Below are 19,723 nucleotides of genomic sequence, written 5' to 3'. Positions count from 1 at the left end.
CTTTATTCGATCGACATTTGTAAAGTTACAAAGGACTTAAAGTTAGAATTATTTGTAGATGACACCAGTGTGTTTTGTTCAAGGGAGGACACACAGAAACTAATAGAAATAATAACAGAAAAAAATGAACAAATTAAAAAGATGGTTTGACAAAAACAGACTATCTTTGAATCTCAGTAAAAAGTCAAACACAAATGCAAATCGACGGAGTAGACATTGAAAGGGTAAAACAAAACATATTTTTGGGTGTAATAATAGATGATAAAATTAACTGGAAATCTCAAATTAAGTAGCAAGAAACATGTTAACAATGAATAAAGCAAAATCAGAATCAGAATCAGAATAGTTTTATTGCCATTGTTTGAGAACGGGTTCACAAACTAGGAATTTTTCTTGGTGCAAACGTGCGACATAAAACACATATAACACATATTTGGTAATAAAAAGAGCTGTAACTGAGCTATCAGATAGACTTAGAAGGAATTCAAGGAGCTACTGTTAGGAGTTATTGTTCATTTGCCTGATGGCCGAGGGGAAAAAACTGTTCAGGTGGCGGGAGGTGTGGGTCTGGATGGAGCGTAGTCTCCTGCCTGAGGGGAGAGGGGAGAATAGTGTGTGTCCAGGGTGAGAAGAGTCAGCTGTGATCCGACCCACACGACTCCTGGTCCTGGAGGAGAACAAGTCCTGGAGGGATGGGAGCTTGCAGCCAATCACCTTCTCAGCAGCACGTACGATGCGCTGCAGTCTATTCTTATCCTGGACTGTGGCGCCGGGGAACCACACTGTGATGGAGGAGGTCAGGATGGACTCTATGATGGCTGAGTAAAACTGCACCAGCATCTCGGTCGGCACCTTAAGTTTCCTCAGCTGCCGCAGGAAGTACATCCTTTGCTGGGCCTTCTTGATGAGGGAGCTGATGGTCAGCTCCCACTTGAGGTCCTGGGTGATGGTGGTGCCCAAGAAACGGAAGGAGTCCACAATGGGGACGGGGGTGGGAGAGTCAATCAGGGTGAGGGGGGATGGTGGGGCTGTGACTTTCCTGAAGTCCATGATCATCTCCACTGTTTTCTGGGCGTGTTCTGAACCAAAAATCATTTCATATTCTCTACTGCTTGCTAGTGTTACTATAGTTATTGTGTAGAAATATGAGAAAATAACTATAAATGTACGCTTCATTCACTAACGGCGTTACAAGATATATCACTTAGAATAATACGTAATGTTGGATATTGAGGACATACAAACCTGTTATTTATTGAATCAAAAATATTGAAATTCAATGACTTGTCAATACATGAATCTAAATAAAGACTACAGTGACTGTTTTATGTTTATATATACCTTATTTTTCGGACTATAAGGCGCACTTAAAATACTTTAATTTTCTCAAAACTCGACAGTGCGCCTTATATAACCCGGTTGTACTTACCAACCTCGAAGCTATTTTATTTGGTACACGGTGAAATGATAAGTTTGACCAGTAGATGGTAGTCACACATAAGAGATACGTGTAGACTACAATATGACTCAAGTAATCAACACCAAAATGTTATATGTTCCATTGAAAATATACAACATGACACACGGCGCTCAAAAATCTATCAAAATGTTTTCGTATGACTTTGGTAAGCTATTAAGCCGCACCGCTCGATATGCTTCAACATACGAGTATAAATATGGTTGTTTATATGGTAAGACATATTATCTGGCATTTTGTTTCGCAATATTATGCAAAAGCAACTTTTCTTACCTTCTGGTAAGCTTTATATTTGGGATCTGCATAAGTCCTGAAAAAGTCTGAATGTTATTAAAACAGTTAGCTCCATCTTTTCACACTTCTTCCACTCTACACCGGTACAACAAAGATGACAGAGATGCCGAAGGTGAACCACGTAAATAAGACCGCCCACAAAACGGCGCATCCTGAAGCGACTGTCCGAAAGCGGCTTGAAGATGATCTGTAAAACCTAATCTATGCAACATTTTGTCCAAAAAAACACCATTACATGTTATGTAGACCACAAGGAAGTGTTTTAAATTTAGAAAAAAATTATAATAATATGACCCCTTTAATGCGCCCTATAATCTAGTGCGCCTTTTGTATGAAAATAGACCTGACTAGACCCGCTCACGGCAGTGCGCCTTATAATCTGGTGCGCCCTTTGGTCCGGAAAATATGGTCGATTTTATCACTATGGTCATAAGTTGAAAATTGTAACTTCCAGCATGAATGAAGCATTTAACTGGCCACATATTAAACCCGAAGACACCAAAGCGCTTCATAGTTTTTCACTGTTTCTCACTGAATGCAACAATGCAATGCAAGACATTAATTAACTTCAAGACACAGAGAACCTATTTCATCTCAGAACAGTAGTGTCTAATACCCTACAAATATGAAGAGATACGGAGAGTTTCTGCTTTTTACATAAATGAAAGAAGTGGACAGAGGTCTTAATATTATTGACCCTTTCTAAATAAAATTTGCAGACGTGGTCAGAACTTTAAACAGAGAGGCTAAAATAGCTACCGATCCGTTTTGGGTGAAATCTATTATTTTTGAGCACAAGAGAAAGCCTTATGCAAACTTAAGAACAAGAGCAGCTCGACTAAAGGAACGTGTATTTGCTACAAGGGTAACCTCAGCTGCAAGTGAAAAGTCACCTGAAGACTTTTTATGGCCTACCAACAAGTCTTTTCAGAAACCCTGTGACAATAAGCGTACCCTGGCAGGGTGTTCCAACATCAGAGATCAGCCTTACAAAGACAAGATAGACTTTTTAAAAGATAATGTTTTGCACTTTGAATGTTTGTCATCAAGTCATTACAAGCAATCAAAGTAAATCAATCAAGGTTTACTTATAGCCGTTAGTCACAAATGTCTCAAAGGGCTGCACAAGCCACAACGACATCCTCCGTTCAAATCCGACATTAAGGCAAGAAAAAAACTAACCCAAAGGGCGCAATGAGAAACCTTGGAAGGGACACCCCCCGACTCCCCCAGTCCAGTCCTTAGTGGGGCCAGCAAGGGCTGTAGAAAAACAGCTTCATGTGAGTACTACTCTAAGGCCCCTTCTACACTAAAGTTATCCAGGCTATATCCCACCTAACCTTATCCTTGTTCACACACACACACACACACACACACACACACACACACACACACACACACAAAGCCATCGTTTAAGACCCCCTCTCCCCTCCAACCGCCGGCGCAACACGACCTGGTACGCATGTGCGGAAAAAAATGTGCGCGTCATAGTTACCCCTGAACTGGAACTGTATTCTTACCCTGTGTTTCAACATAGCCTATTGCAACATTTCTCTTAACAGTAAACCTTGCTTGCCTCACCATCAGCAGCTGTTAGACTGGTCCTATTGTAGTGAATCACACCTGAGCCATCATATCTGATGAATCATATCTTTAATGGACATGTGAAAGTAAACAATGTGACAAACAACATTTTACAACAATCAATCTAGGGATCTGGATATCTGGTTAGGACACTGTGCTTGTAGGCTTAAATTGGTGGTCGTACTTGACGGCCGCAACCACTTCATGGCTTCTCAAAAGTTATTCAGTACAAAACTAGACGTTGAGTAATTGCTCGACATACATCGCGGACAATAACTGATAGTCTGCTTTGCCAGTCCAAATGCATTCGCTGTTTTCCATAGCACTCCCTCGTCCATGGGACCCCGCATTCTCGTTGTCTCCCCTTCGACAAATGGACAAAGTTTTTTGCTAAGTAGAATCACAGCTGACATGGACATTCGAAAGTTCTCTTGCCATTCCTGTGGCCCAACACACTCGTTGACAAACATATCCCACCAGGCTGCCGTTCTTCCAGGCCTTATCCAAAACCATCGCTATGTTGCCGTCTGAGATGTGTCGCGCGTTTACTTCTTTTAAGGTATTCATGTGTGATTTCCACAAGCGTCTGTTATGAAGCTGGCTGTGGCGCGTTCTTTCTGACATCACTTCCTGTGTAGGGCGCGGTCTTTCTGGCGTCACTTCCTCTACGAACTCAGTTTGTAAACGATCGATGAGTCCATACAAAGCTAAGAGCCGGAGATTCAAGTAATAAACGGCGCACTTACCCGTATAAAATAATCCAAGGAGGGGAACCTTAAACGATGGTTTAGTGTGGCTGAACCATCGTTCAGCCACACTAAACGATGGACTTGAAGTGGGTGTGGCATGGATGATTGTTTGGCGCCCAATAAAAGACTAGATGGAGGATTCTTCAAAAGCAAGGCTTCAGTCAGCAGATGTTAAAGCAGTTAGCTCAGGCTAAATAATTATTTGTTTAAGGAGTTATCCGGCTTAATGCAGACAGGGCCTAAGAAACATCCAAGCGCGTTTCGTTTTGCAAAGGACATTGACAGAAACACAATTGACAGCAGTCATAGAAACACAGCTGAAGTATCGCTATGAAGAAGTATGCTTGCTCAGGTGGGACCTGTGGCACCACTGGGGCTTTAGACAGCCATGTTCTGTCAATTGCGCCACCTTGTGTCAAGTCAAAGAAAGGCACAACATGACCGAGATTAAATGTGTTCGTGTATAATGGGAGCAAAGTAACCTTTTGCTCAGAAAAGCTGACGAGGAAGCTTGACATAGAGGACAATAAGACTCAGATCCTGCTTCACACCATAGGCCAAGTTTGAACCGAGCTGCAGACTCTGGATTAGAGGTGTGTGGCGTGAAAGAGAACGTTTATGTTGACTTGCCAGAGATGTACATGCATAAAGACTTTCACGTTTAGAAGAAGAACATTTTAATACAATAGGACAGGGAATGTTGGCCACGCATTCGCAGTGTTATTTGCCACAGGTACATTAAGACATAGGGCTGCTGATATGATGTGATGTTTATCAAGCTATAGAACAGTGAGAAGTTACTCACAGTGAGAAAGCAGTTTATATACACTGCAAACTGTCCTTGGCTGGGTCATAAGTGGTCCTTTAGTAATAGATTATTTAATCTCTCCACCTAAAAACAAAGTTGGAATTTATGTGAATCCCATTTCTATTGCAGATCTTGAAACTTGCTTGTGAAGCAGTTTAGCCATGATTTCCCAGAGAAAAACAAGTAATGTCACAAGAAGATGTGCCGTTTGTAAACAGTGTTAATACAACTGGAAGGAGGTTGGTGGGCATTATAGGTAAACAAACAATAGACTTGTCTGTGCAAAGAGCAGAACATCTAAAGATAAAGCTTGAAAAGAACATTAACTTTTACCAAGCGTATCAGAGCTTCATGTTAGACCTGCTGAACAAAGGATATGCAGTTAAAGTGCAGATGAAGATGTGTCAGAAGGAAAGCTATAGAAAAAAGAATTCCCTTTCGTATTTGACTGTGCTGCATCATATCTAGGCAAGCCACTGAATGGAGAGCCGTTGAAAGGCAAATTTAACAAACTCGCTAGGTGGAGTGTTGACAAGATTCAAGCATGATCAAATTGCATTGAAAACAAACATAAAGGCAAAACATCATCAAGTAAAAATTTAGTGACAGTGACGTTCCTAGGAAACTTGATTAAACCTTTTCAAGTCTACATCCGTTTGGAGCAACATTCTCCCCAAAGTCTGCCAACGGTGCACTCAGAAGGACAGCTGAAGATCCATCCATCCATCCATTTTCTACCGCTTATTCCCTTTGGGGTCGCGGGGGGCGCTGATGTTACAGACAAAATGTCACACGATGCCGTTGAAGCTGTTTTTAATAATTTTTATGTTGTTGATTGTCTTTTATTGGTGTCAACTGAAACTTAAGCATGTGTTATGGTTAAGAACCTGACAGCAGTGCGCAAGACTGGAGGTTTTTATCTCACCAAGCAGATGAGCAACAGCATGACCGTAATTGCCTCCATTTCTGAGACAGAAAGAGCCGAATAGGTTAAATATTTGGTTTTAACTTCGTAGTGAAAGAGTAATTGGAGTTAATTGGTGCACACGGACAGGGGTGTTCAAAGTGAGACACTAAATACAAGGCAGACTCCCCAGTCCAGGAGTGGTATCCGCTTGTGATGGGACACAAGTAGGGGATTTTATTTTTTATGTTTTATTGCCATGCATGTCTTAGTATTTTATTGCTGTGGATTTTAATTGCATGTTTTTACATTTTAGAATTTGATTGTATTTTTAATTGCATGTTTTTACACTTTAGAATTTGATTGTGTTTTTAATTGCATGTTGTAATAGAGTGATCTATGTTTGTCTGTTGCCATCTCCTGGTGAATGTGGGCTATAGCGTACTGGGGTTACTTTTTAGTTGGCCAACGATTTAGGTGGTGTTGCGCACCTGACGTCACGTGTGTTGAGTCTGTTCTGGAAGTCTACAGTAAAGAGACGTACTTCATCACCTCGCCTGTTTATTGCCTCCAACCCAATATATTACAAATGGCGACGAGGATTTAAAAGAAGCCCACTGCGTGAGGGGACTTTATTGGAGGTCCGTGCACTGGTCGTAGGTAAGGCTGACGAGTAGCCTACTTTGTGGAGGAACCGGGCACGTGTCGGAGTAGCAGTAGCACCGGATGCTAACATGGCTCAGACAGTGGGTCGCATCGATGAATACAATGATTCAAAGGAGGATTTTGATTCATATCTGGAGCGTTTGGAGCAGTGGATGCTGGCTAATGAGATTGGAAATGACAAGAAGGTGTGTGTTTTCCTTTCTGTTATTGGAGCAGACACTTATAAGCTGCTGAAAAACCTCACGTCTCCGGCATTGCCAAGTGCTTTAGGATATGATGTACTGACGAGGGCGCTATGTGGACATTATAAGCCAGCACCTGTTGTGATAGCAGAGCGTTTTCGCTTTCAGAAACGTAATCACAAAGAAGGAGAAGCTGTTTCTGACTACATTGTGGCGTTGAGGCAGTTGTCAGCTACCTGCAATTTTGGACAATATTTGGACGATGCCATGAGAGATCGTTTTGTGAGTGGATTACGTTCTGATGCAGTGCAACGCAGGCTGTTGTCTGAAAGAGACCTGACTTTTCCCCGTGCCTGTGAAATTGCAGTCTCTATGGAACTTGCTTCCAAAAATACAATGGAGTTCTCTGGACACAGCGGACCTCACCAGGTAAATGCCCTGTCAAGTGTTAATAATTTTTCTGAAAAGGGGAGGAAAGGACAGTTCAGATGGAACAATAATAACAAAGCAAAGGAACAGAAAGAAGGCAAAAGAGACACATTGGGGCAGCAAACATGTTACAGATGTGGTGGAAAGCACTCAGCACATGACTGCAGATTTAAAAATGAAAAGTGTCATGCTTGCTCCAAAATTGGACACATTGCCCGTGCATGCAGGAAGACTAAAAGGCAATCTTCAACTCAGTATGTTGAAACTGAAGGGAGTGCATCCAAAAGTGGTGATGAGGCAGAACTTTTTGGATTGTATGCAGTTGACTCTACCTCAAACTGGGAAAAAGGTTACATAGTGGATCTTGGACTGGGAAACAAGAGCACCAAAATGTTACTGTACACGGGTTCAGCAGTGTCAGTGGTTTCTGACAGCTTTCACCAGGAAAACCTTACGCAATTTCCCTTGAAACCAGTTTGCAAGTTAAAGTTGAAATCATACTCAGGCCAAAGGATTGCTGTTCGAGGGTACATCATGTTGCCAGTACAGTACAAGGACCAGCAAGTGACACTTCCACTGGTCATTGTACAGGGAAGCAGACCTGCCCTGATTGGCCGCAACTGGCTAAAAAAGTTACAGCTGAACTGGAAACAGATTTTCACAGTACACAAGGTGCAGACAAAGACGCATGGTAACACAGGAGTACAGGAGGTGATAGAGAGACATAAGGCAATGTTCTCAGAGGGCCAAGGCTGTATCACAGGGTTTAAAGCTAAAATCCGCACCAAGCCGGATACCACACCAATTTTCTGCAAGGCTCGCCCAGTTCCTTATGCACTAAAGGAAACTGTAGAGAGAGAGCTGGAGAGGTTGGAGAGTGAGAAGGTGATTTCAAAGATTGACAAAAGTGAGTGGGCAGCTCCAATAGTCACCGTACCCAAGGTCGACAAAACTATCAGGATTTGTGGTGACTACAAGGTCAGTGTTAATCAGTGCATTGAAGAGCAGACATATCCACTACCGAATACTGAAGATCTGTTCGCTACATTAGCAGGAGGAACATCTTTCAGTAAACTGGATCTTTTGCACGCCTCCCAACAACTACAGTTGGATGAAGAGTCAGAAAAATATCTGACCATAAACACACACAAGGGCCTGTACAAGTATCATCGCCTTAGTTATGGAGTTTCGAGTGCTCCTGCGATATTTCAGTCTGTTATGGACCAGATTCTGCAAGGGATGGACCATGTGACATGTTTTTTGGACGACATTCTCATCACTGCTTCCTCGGAGGAGGAGCATTTGACAAGACTGGATAATGTTCTCACACGTTTGGAGAAACATGGCATCAGGGTGAAGCTATCAAAATGTCAGTTTTTCCAGAGCAGTGTTGTATATCTGGGACATCGCATTGATAAGACTGGGTTACATCATACAGAAGAAAAGGTGACTGCCATAACAAATGCACCTGAGCCCACAAATGTAACAGAACTGAAGTCTTTCTTGGGCCTTCTGAACTATTACAGCAGATTCCTGCAAAACCCCTCTACTGTGCTCCAGCCGCTGCACAGCCTACTTAAAAAGGACTCAAAGTGGGTTTGGACTGTTGAATGTGCAAAAGCATTTGAAGATGCAAAGCAACTTCTGCTGCAGAACAAAGTGTTGGTACACTACAACACCCGCCTGCCACTGCGAATCGCATGTGATGCTTCGCCTTATGGAGTTGGGGCTGTAATTTCACATGTAACAGAAAATGGAGAAGAACGACCTGTTGCATTTGCCTCAAGGACACTCACTGAGCCAGAAAGGAAGTATGCCCAAATTGAAAAGGAGGCACTTGCTATCATTTTTGGAGTAAAGAAATTTCACAAATATCTTTATGGAAGGAAATTCACACTTATCACTGATCATAAGCCACTGTTGGCCATCCTGGGGCCAAAATCAGCAATTCCAACGTTGGCAGCATTAAGAATGCAACGCTGGGCACTTATTCTCATGGCGTACAATTATGAGATTGAGTATAAGAAGTCAGCTGATCATGCTAATGCGGATGCTTTGTCACGCCTACCCCGAGTAGGGATGAACAACACAGCAGAAGAGGGAAGTATCTTCTACTTTTCACACTTGGAGGAACTCCCTGTGTGTGCAAAAGACATTGAGAGTGCTACTCTTAAAGATCCTGTACTCAGTAAGGTGTGGAACTACACATTAAATGGCTGGCCGAGTTATGTGCAAGATGTAGCATTGAGGCCTTATTTTGTACGCAGACAGGAGTTATCGGCAGATCAAGGCTGCATTCTCTGGGGACAGCGAGTCACCATACCCCCAGGTTATCGACAAAGATTACTGGAGGATCTTCATCATGAAGATCCTGGTATCTGCCGTATGAAGGCTCTTGCCCGCAGTTACCTTTGGTGGCCAGGCTGTGATGGTGAAATTCAAGAACTGGTGAACAAGTGCTCAGTCTGCCAAGCAGTACAGAAAATGCCAGCTGTGGCACCATTACATCCTTGGCGGTGGCCAGAAAGAGTGTGGCAAAGAATTCACATCGATTTTGCAGAAAAAGATAAACAGTATTTTTTGGTTGTCATAGATAGCCATTCAAAGTGGTTAGAGGTTTTTCCAATGTCCTCCACCACTTCTCACAACACCATTAAAGTGCTGCGCGGTCTGTTTGCATCGTATGGACTGCCAGAAGAGCTAGTTTCAGACAATGGCCCACAACTGGTGGAAAAAGAGTTTACTCAGTTCCTGGATGGAGTAAAACACACTGCTGTACCGGCTTACCACCCAGCATCAAATGGAGCAGCAGAGAGATCAGTACAAATCCTGAAACGGGCTCTGAGGAAGAATGTGCTGGAAGCAGACAGCAAGTCACTCAATCACAGACTTGCAAATTTCCTTCTCATGTACCGCAGCACACCCCACACAGTGACGGGACGTACTCCAGCTGAGTTATTCCTGAAACGCCAGTTGAGAACTCGGTTCAGTTTGCTCAAGCCGGAGCTTGCCAGACAGATAGAAGGAAAACAAGCAGCGCAGAAGCATCATCATGACAAAAGGGCTCCCCCTGTTCGCTTTTTCCTGGAGGGAGAGGTGGTTCGCATCAGAAATTTCAGGGGCGGAGTGGAAAAATGGATTCAGGCAAAAATACTGAAAAGACTGGGAACTGTCACTTACCTGATCCAAGAGGGACAGAGACAGCGCACAGTGCATGTGGATCACATGTTACCATGGCGAGAGAACATGGAGAGACTGCCAGTTATTTTGTCTCCACCAGTTGCAGAAAATGTACCATCAGTACAACTGGACAGTGCTGTTTCATTTCCATCACCAGGACCATCAGTGAGTCAGACACAAACTAGTCTCATCACTGAACCAGATTCAAAGGCTGCTGAGTTGCCATCATCAGAACCCAGATCACCCACAACAAAAGCCCCACCAGTGATCCGTAGGTACCCAGAAAGGTTTCGAGTACCACCAAAAAAACTGAATCTCTGAAGACAGTATAAAACTCTGTGTTAAAGGTGTACAAATACTGTTTTGTATAATACGTACATTATTGTTGACAAATGAGGGTTAAGAGTTCAGGACTAAAAAAAAAAGAATGTGGTTTCAGTACATTTTTTTTAAATTGAACTGCTGCATTTTTTTTGGTTGGGTTGTGTATTTCTTTTGAGTAATTTCTACATTTTTAAAAGGGGAGGAATGTAATAGAGTGATCTATGTTTGTCTGTTGCCATCTCCTGGTGAATGTGGGCTATAGCGTACTGGGGTTACTTTTTAGTTGGCCAACGATTTACGTGGTGTTGCGCACCTGACGTCACGTGTGTTGAGTCTGTTCTGAAAGTCTACAGTAAAGAGACGTACTTCATCACCTCGCCTGTTTATTGCCTCCAACCCAATATATTACACATGTCTTTACATTTTAGAATTTGATTGTCTTTTTAATTGCATGTTTTTACACCTCGTGGACTTTGCTGGCATTTTAAGACTCGCCCCTTTTAGCTTGTTGCCCCTAGTAACCAAAGTGCCCAATCACACGACACCTGAAGTTACACGCACCTGTGGAGCATTAAAACTGCACATTTAAAAGGAGGGAATCGACAGGAGAGGATCGACAGGCTTTGCCGAGAGCGACCGGGTGGACGCGCGCAGGCTGGGAAGGAACCCCCGGACTACACAGCAGACCCCGCAGGCTACCGGAGTGAACCCCAAGAAGCCCACAACACGCAGGGGCAGAGGAAGCTCTGCCTCCGAAGTAAGTGACGTGTGTTGTGGATCTGTGGGGGCAACCAACTGCCTTGGGCTGTGGGCTTGCGGGCTCGTGCATTGTACGCTGTCTGTGTGGTTCTGTGGACAGGGGGCGATTGGGACCCAGAGACCTGCGGCGACCTCCGGGAGCGACTAAGAGGAGAAGGGACGGGTACGGCCACGTAGGTCCCACGAGTGACCGGCGACCGGCGAGGAGAGTGGGCGTACCCAAGACTTCGACGTGGAACTACAGCAAGGGCAGGGGAAACCCTGCTTTGCGTGTAAGTGTGGCGTCAGCCCGGAGAGCGTCTCCTTGGTTTTAGAAGATTTTATCCCCGTGCCCTGCCTCCGTTTTAATTTTGTTCGCAGGATGACGCCGTAGAAGTGGGCGGAGCCAGGACGCGGAACCCCTAAGCCTGTCGCGGCGAGTAACCCCTGACTTGGTCGCGGCTGTATCCTCACAATAATATTGGTATTTTTAGCGTTGTCAACTAGACTGGTTTTTAATTTGTATTGCAATAAATTGTGAACGAGCAAAATCATCTTCTCTTATCTTGGACAGCTGCTCTCACTACGTTGGGTTCTTAATATATATTTGTTTTAAGCAACATTTTTTATTAGATTTTAAATATACCACCACTCGGGTCCATCACACGCTCATCTGTCATTATTCCATCAAATATGATTCTACAGTAACTTTGTGGCAGAAAAATCTCCTAGGATGAGGATGAGCTAACTTACAAAGCAAACAGATTTCACAAAGCGTCATGGTTTCACAGTGAAGAGATGTTTGAAACCAAGTGGATTTGGAGCAGTCAGCCCAATTGGATCGTTTTGCTCATGTCCACAAGAAAGGTTATGGGCTTAACAACGATTCTGAGGCTGAAATTACCAGCATTACCAGCAGTTGCAATGGCTGTAAAGCTAGACAGACTCATGAGAAAAGAGTTGCATAAACATAAATAAATAAATGATAAATGGGTTATACTTGTATAGCGCTTTTCTACCTTCAAGGTACTCAAAGCGCTTTGACAGTATTTCCACATTCACCCATTCACACACACATTCACACACTGATGGCGGGAGCTGCCATGCAAGGCGCTAACCAGCAGCCATCAGGAGCAAGGGTGAAGTGTCTTGCCCAAGGACACAACGGATGTGACTAGGATGGTAAAAGGTGGGGATTGAACCCCAGTAACCAGCAACCCTCCGATTGCTGGCCCGGCCACTCTACCAACTTCGCCACGCCGCCCCTCTTCTTAAGGATTTTTTTTTTTGGTCTGACAGCACCACTGTTGAGATATTTTGCCAGTGAAAATGTTAGGTTCAAGACGTTTGTTGCCGATGAAGTGCCATTCATCACAGACAATACCTCACCCAGTGGATGTGAGTTCTGAGATGAGGCCCATGCATCACAAGGAATGAATGCTGACTAGTTCACATGGAGTCAAATTCAGGGACCAGAGTTTTTGACAAAGGACAAAATGGATGTATGATACAGAAATGAAAGCCATTGTGAATGTGAACTTGACAGATGCTGCTTCAAAAGTGTATTAATTCTGAATTCCACAAGCAGACTGAATTATGTCAAAGTGTGTAACATGTAGAAAAACATCAGCAAGACCTTGTTAACCAAGAATGGCAAATCGACCACCATACCCTTCAATTACAGAGAAGTCACCGTTCACAAATGTAAGTATTACCTATTTTAAGCCCTTTGAGGTCAAATGTTGGCGAAGTGGTGTCAAAAGATGTGGTCTTACGTTTATCTATCTAATTGTGAGAGCTATTAACACAGAAGTGGTCACTTGACATTGGTTTTCGCTTTAAAGCATTAAGTAGGTCTATAGTCAGGAGATGTCAAATGTCTGTAATTAGATCAGATAATGGTACTGATCGTGTTGGAGCAGAAAGGTAAATATGTGAAGCAATCAAAGGTTGGGACCAAGCAACTGTAACGGTACAGTGAGGAAGGAGACGGCACTGAGACAGGGACATCATTTAGCTTGCAGCTTGTTTATTAGCACAAGTGTGTGACGTGTGTAATTAAACCAAATACGTGGTGTGTGACTATGTGATGCGATTACATGAGTGTTACCGGGAGGTGTTGAAGGGGTGTGCTGTGAGAGATGCGGAAGTCCAGAGAGGGCATCTGCGGTCCCCTCCAAGGTTTCTCATTGTATCCCATTGGGTTGAGTTTTTTCTTGCCTTGATGTGGAATCAGAATCAGAAGAGCTTTTATTGCCATTGTTTGAGAACGGGTTCACAAACTAGGAAGTTTTCTTGGTGCAATTGTGCAACATAAAACACATATTGTATAACACAGAATAGAATAACATGAGCTGTAACTGAGCTCAGATCTTATTGTTCATGTGCCTGATGGCCGAGGGGAAACAAATGTTCAGGTGGCGATAGGTGTGGGTCTGGATGGACCGTATTCTCCTGCCTGAGGGGGAGGGGAGAATAGTTTGTGTCCAGGGTGAGAAGAGTCAGCTGTGATCCGACCCACACGCCTCCTGGTCCTGGAAGAGAACAGGTCCTGGAGGGGTTTGCAGCCAATAACCTTCTCAGCAGCACGTACGATGCGCTGCAGTCGGTGCTTATCCTGGACCAGGGCCGGCCCGTGGCATAGGCCGTATAGGCAAATGCTAAGGGTGCCGTCCATCAGGGGGCGCCACGCCAGTGCCACAAATGTTGGAGGAAAAAAAAAAAAAAAAAAATAGTTGGTACTATTATTTCTAAATACAAAAAATAATCCCACGTTAATTAAAATGCAAAGTAAAGCCTATTTAATATAAATATTATTTGTTACAACATTACTCTGGGGACGTCACGGGGGACGGCGTGGCGCAGTTGGGAGAGTGGCCGTGCCAGCAACCTGAGGGTTCCTGGTTCAATCCCCACCTTCTACCAACCTCGTCACGTCCGTTGTGTCCTTGAGCAAGACACTTTACCCTTGCTCCTGATGGGTCGTGGTTAGGGCCTTGCATGGCAGCTCCCGCCATCAGTGTGTGAATGTGTGTGTGAATGGGTGAATGTGGAAATAGTGTCAAAGCGCTTTGAGTACCTTGAAGGTAGAAAAGCGCTATATAAGTATAACCCATTTACCATTTACCATTTACTCGATGATGGCTGAGTAGAACTGCACCAGCATCTCGGTCGGCACCTTCAGTTTCTTCAGCTGCCGCAGGAAGTACATCCTCTGCTGGGCCTTCTTGATGAGGGAGCTGATGGTCAGCTCCCACTTGAGGTCCTGGGTGATGGTGGTGCCCAAGAAACGGATGGAGTCCACAATGGAGATGGGGGTGGGAGAGTCAATCAAGGTGAGGGGGGATGGTGGGGCTTTGACTTTCCTGAAGTCCAAGATCATCTCCACTGTTTTCTGGGCGTTCAGCTCCAGGTTGTTGAGGCTGCACCAGGACGCCAGCCGGTCCACCTCTCTCCTGTAGGTGGACTCGTCGCCATCCGAGATGAAGATCTGAGCTGAAGATCTGAGCTGAGGATGTCGTTGTGGCTTGTGCAGCCCTTTGAGACACTTGTGATTAAGGGCTATATAAATAAACTTTGATTGATTGATTGATTGATTGACAACACAGATTTTTCTGGGAATTTTGTAGTTTACAGTTACAATGTTTTTCATCACATTATATACAGTAGATTGTTGCAACTGATTTTATTTCGTTTTGACATTGGGAATGGAAAAAAATAATTGTAGATGTGTTGGTGAACATTGATGTGGACTTGTTGCAGACAGACTGACTGACATATAACAATGTGTCGTGTTAAAAGAAAGAGATGAGCATAACTCTTTTCCAAAGGATTCAGAAATGGCTCGTAATTTGCAAAACGGAAATATCAGTTGTTTCAGATGTTTATGGATGGTTGTCGCCGAGGGTGTAGGTATAATGCATGGTTCCACCTTTCTTCAGGAAGCAGTCGTGCTGATGGGTTCCAGGGCGCACTTGTCTTTGACACACTCCCAGCAGGTCATCAAAGATAATATCGCTGTCATAAACCTCAAGCCTCAACACATCATTTTCCTGGGCTTTGAAGTTGGAGAACTGCTCCCCCCACCAAGGATTAGCATTGTTCTTACGGACTGCTGTTGTACCCAAAGTGACAGAGCTACAAAACACTTTAACATAGCCATCTGTGGTCCCCAAAATGTCAGAGGGGAGACCGCTGGCACGCAGGCTAAACACCTTCAGCTGTGCCTGAGTCTCAGTCAGAGCACACAGCGCCAGAAGCACAAGGGACAGATTGAAGACCATGGCTGTAAAGAGAGTGAGGGTAACAATAAAGCACTTTAGATTACAAGTTATATATTTTTCTTTGTGTCATGTAGTCATTTTTTAGGGTTAGAGTTAGAGCAGGGGTGTCAAATGTACGGCCCGAGGGCCAGATCAGGCCCGCGAACAGAGTAAAAATGTAACCTGAAATTTTTGAATGAAAGAAACAGCTGTTCCAAATGTGTCCACTGGATGTCGCAATATAAATTATTTGTATCTTTGTAGATGATACTAAATATGTACAAAACAAACCACATGATGTTAGTACATTATTTGAGGAAAATTATCAAATCCTGTAATTTGATTTTGATATAATTTTTTTATCTTCATTGAAAATGAACGCCAATGAGTTGACTGATGAACATTATCACATAATTTATTCAAAAAATATAAATAACAACAAATAAATTATTAACAGCAACATGTTTTAATGTAAAAAAACAAAAAAACAAGAACATTATGATTTGTACATTTTCAGAATGTGCTTGTTCTATTTTTAAACAAAGAAAACAATCTGAAGTTGTCTTTATTTTTAAGTTATCATGCCATGATTTTACCAGTCCGGCCCACTTGGGAGTAGATTTTTCTCCATGTGGCCCCCGATCTAAAATGAGTTTGACACCCCTGGGTTGGAATGTTTTATATTAGGAAATACAATGGGTGAAAGAAAGTGACACTTATGAGTAGGGTGATTGGTCTTTTCAGGAATCGTTCTTGCTTAATTTAACATAAATTGCGCCTCACCCGTTTTAATGATAATACACCTTTCAAAACACAAATTGATAGAAAGACACAATAGCCCACATTATGCCCGAGAATACAGGTCATGAAATATAGACATGTACTATCGCTTATCCTAGTTAGGGTTGCCGGGAGCTGGAGCCTATCCGACCTTACTTCAGGCAAAAGAACCCATATCCCTTGATCCTGAAGTCACTGAATTCTGCACAGATGTCTGGCGGGTCAACGCCTTCACTGTAAGTGATCTAGAGACGACCAATAAAATGTTAATTATATTATTTTATATTATACTACAATATTTTACAAATTCCATCCATCCATCCATTTTTTACGCTTGTCCCGTTCGGGGTCGCGGGGGGTGCTGGAGCCTATCTTGTAATGAATAAATAATTGAACACTTTTTTAAGGACCTAGCCAAAAAATACAGTAGCAACATTGGCATAAATGTCCCTGACCCTTACAGTTAAATGAGCTATATCAGTTATATCATCAGGGCACAGCTTCTCAACAGTGCACCAGTTACTGCATTCTCTAACTTGTCGTATTCATAGAATAGAGTTTAAAATAATTATATAAACACAGAAAATAAAAAAATATGTAACCCGCCTTTCGCCCGAATGCAGCTGAGATAGGCCCCAGCACCCCCTGCGATCCCAAAAGGGAGAAGCGGTAGGAAATGGATGGATGGATGGTTACAGGATAAAGGCTATTTGATATACAGTACATATGATATCTGATATCCTATATGATATCCTCTTAAAAATGTATTTTCTTCATCTAAAGTTAAAATTGTGCATGTACACGTGCAGCACTTAAGCCACATTATTCAACTGGTGAGTTACTTTTTAAAACTTCATGTGGGCATTTTTTAAAATAAAATAAACCTTTATATCTATATGCTCATTTCTTTTTGACTGTTTTTTAAGTTCATATTAACATTTGTTTTTTAAACAAATTTCTATCTTGGTAACTTGTATTATTTATCTTAGGTGGAGGTCAAAGGCTGGTCTGAAAATATGGTCAATTTCCCACAAAAAACAATAACAACGTTTTTATTGCCCTACATGTGCAATAAAGTGCAACAGTCTTATATTATTAGATTTGGTTTACAAATCATATCCGAAATGTAAATTAGCGACACTTTCCACAAATGTATTTTTAAGACAATAACAGTGTCTAAATGGTTAAATACTTAAAAACATGATTAGTATTCACAAACAAAAAATAAACTTAGGAGAGCACGGTTTTTCTTTAACCATAAACATTATTTATTTATTTATTTATTTTTGCTTCCATTGCATGTACGATTGAAATCTATTGTGTCTCCAAAAAGTGTGCGCGCCATGTGCAAAGTAGGGTTGTGTTTTTAAAGATTTTAAGCGTGGAAGGCACCATACGCAACTTATATGAAACATAATCAATGTGGCCAAACAGTTCAGTTTTAGTCAATTGAATACTTATTTACTTGTATTATAAACTTAAAAACAATCATGTGATCATTCTGCAGTAACTGTAGCATTGCTAATAGCAGTATTGGTAGCGGAAAAATAATAACTAAGACAAGGTGGAGTGAAGGAGCAATCCACTGGCAAAGAAAAAGTCAAATATATGTAATACGTTGTAGCCCTATGTCTTACCTGTGCTCTTGGAGTCTTGTTCCTCACCTCTGTCAGATGTTTAGGGTTTTTAAAGGCCAGCAGGGCCCATATCAGTTTGATAAAGTGTTCTATTTGCACTCAAAAAACACAACCTGCTCTTTTCTCAGTGTTATGCAATCTAACAGCAGCAATACATGCTGTTGTCTTACTGAACCCAATACAATACTGAAACCAATACAAACCAATACGTAAAACAGTGAAAATAGAGTAACATCCAGAAAAACAGGTATTTGGACAGCGACCAAGTTTTATTATTTTGACTTTAGACACATAACAATCAATTGGAAATTTCAAACAGTATGTTCAATATATGATTGGAGTGAGACCCCAAGAGTCATAATTACAAGGTATTGGAGTAATAAAGGGAATATTGGGCAATTATGAATTCAGCAGTAAAAAGACCACAGAACAAGAAGTAAATCTAAACTGCTGCTTATCATTTGAAAAATGTGTATATAGATAACCATTTACATAACATTAAACACAACATTAAATAAGATTATTCTTTTTGATCATTTTATGTTCAAACCTGTTGTTTAATTTAAAATGATTATTTTCCTGTTTAAGTTGCAACTATATTATGCAAATGTTTGTTTATCAAACATTACATTACAGAAACACACACACACACACACACACACACACACACACACACACACACACACACACACACACACACACACACACACACACACACACACACACACACACACACACACACACACACACACACACACACAAAGAAACATATTTCACTGGATGGATTTCAATGGATGGATGTTAATAATGTGAGAGTCCAGTCCATGGTGGGGCCAACATTTAAACTCATCACATTTGAGTTTAAATTAAATATTGACTCTAAATGTTATATGTAAATGTTTATTAAAAATCTTGACTAAAAATCGAAATGTTAAATCTAAATGTAAATCTTAAATCCAAATTGAAATCTTAAATCTAAATGTTATATTTAAACCTAAAACTTAAATCTAAATGTTAAATATAAATCTGACTGTTAAATCTAAACCTAAATCTTAAATCTAAGTATAAATGTTAAATATAGATCTGAATTTTATATATAAACCTAAATGTTAAATCTAACTCTAAATGTGAAATTAAAATCTAAATGTTAAATCTAGCAGCTGAGATAGGCTCCAGCACCCCCCGCGACCCCAAAAAGGGACAAGCGGTAGAAAATGGATGGATGGATGTTAAATCTCAATTCAAACCTTAACTCAAAAATGTAAATATGAATGCTAAATGTAAACGTAAACCCAAATGTTAGATCTAAATCTAAATGAGAGCACTAAATGGCCAATCTACACCTAAATGTTACATCTCAATACCCAAAACCTAAAACCAGTGAAGTTGGCACGTTGTGTAAATCGTAAATAAAAACAGAATACAAATCCTTTCCAACTTATATTCAATTCAATAAACTGCAAAGACGAGATATTTTGGGGTTTTGTAAATGTTAAATCTAAATATACATCTTAAATTTAATTCTAAATCTTAAATCTGAATCTTAATGTCAACCGTAAACATAAATCCATAATCTAAATATCTAATCTAAATCTCAAATGTAAATCTTGAATCTAAATGTGAGCGCTCAATGTTAAATCCAAACCTAAATGTTAAATCTAAATCTTAAATGCAAATTCAAATCTTAAATCTAAATGTAATTGTAAGCG

General features: G+C 41.6%; 2 protein-coding genes across 3 annotated transcripts in view; both read right to left on the bottom strand.

Moving 5' to 3' along the window:
- il17a/f2 (interleukin 17a/f2) overlaps positions 1 to 19,723 on the bottom strand; it is a 410,073-nt gene that overhangs the window by 311,916 nt on the left and 78,434 nt on the right. The window lies entirely within an intron of this gene.
- On the bottom strand, positions 15,004 to 18,046 carry LOC133632016 (perforin-1-like). Of its 2 annotated transcripts, none has more exons than XM_062024246.1 (2): positions 18,015 to 18,046; positions 15,004 to 15,620 (listed from the first exon to the last, which is right to left on the bottom strand). In XM_062024246.1, exon 2 carries the CDS (start codon positions 15,616 to 15,618, stop codon positions 15,220 to 15,222), a length of 399 nt encoding a protein of 132 aa, XP_061880230.1. In that variant the 5' UTR covers positions 15,619 to 15,620; positions 18,015 to 18,046; the 3' UTR covers positions 15,004 to 15,219. The 2 variants fall into 2 exon arrangements, with proteins under 2 accessions (XP_061880230.1, XP_061880231.1); XM_062024247.1 differs by lacking the exon at positions 18,015 to 18,046 and adding an exon at positions 16,534 to 16,556.

Source organism: Entelurus aequoreus, linkage group LG17, assembly GCF_033978785.1.
Source record: "Entelurus aequoreus isolate RoL-2023_Sb linkage group LG17, RoL_Eaeq_v1.1, whole genome shotgun sequence".
Lineage (NCBI taxonomy): Eukaryota > Metazoa > Chordata > Actinopteri > Syngnathiformes > Syngnathidae > Entelurus > Entelurus aequoreus.
Note: the sequence above shows the minus strand (reverse complement) of the source record. Positions and strands in the feature narration are given on the sequence as shown.

Excerpts from the sequence above, each read along its gene's own strand:
- LOC133632016 (XM_062024246.1), bottom strand. The coding sequence starts at position 15,618 with ATGGTCTTCAATCTGTCCCTTGTGCTTCTGGCGCTGTGTGCTCTGACT.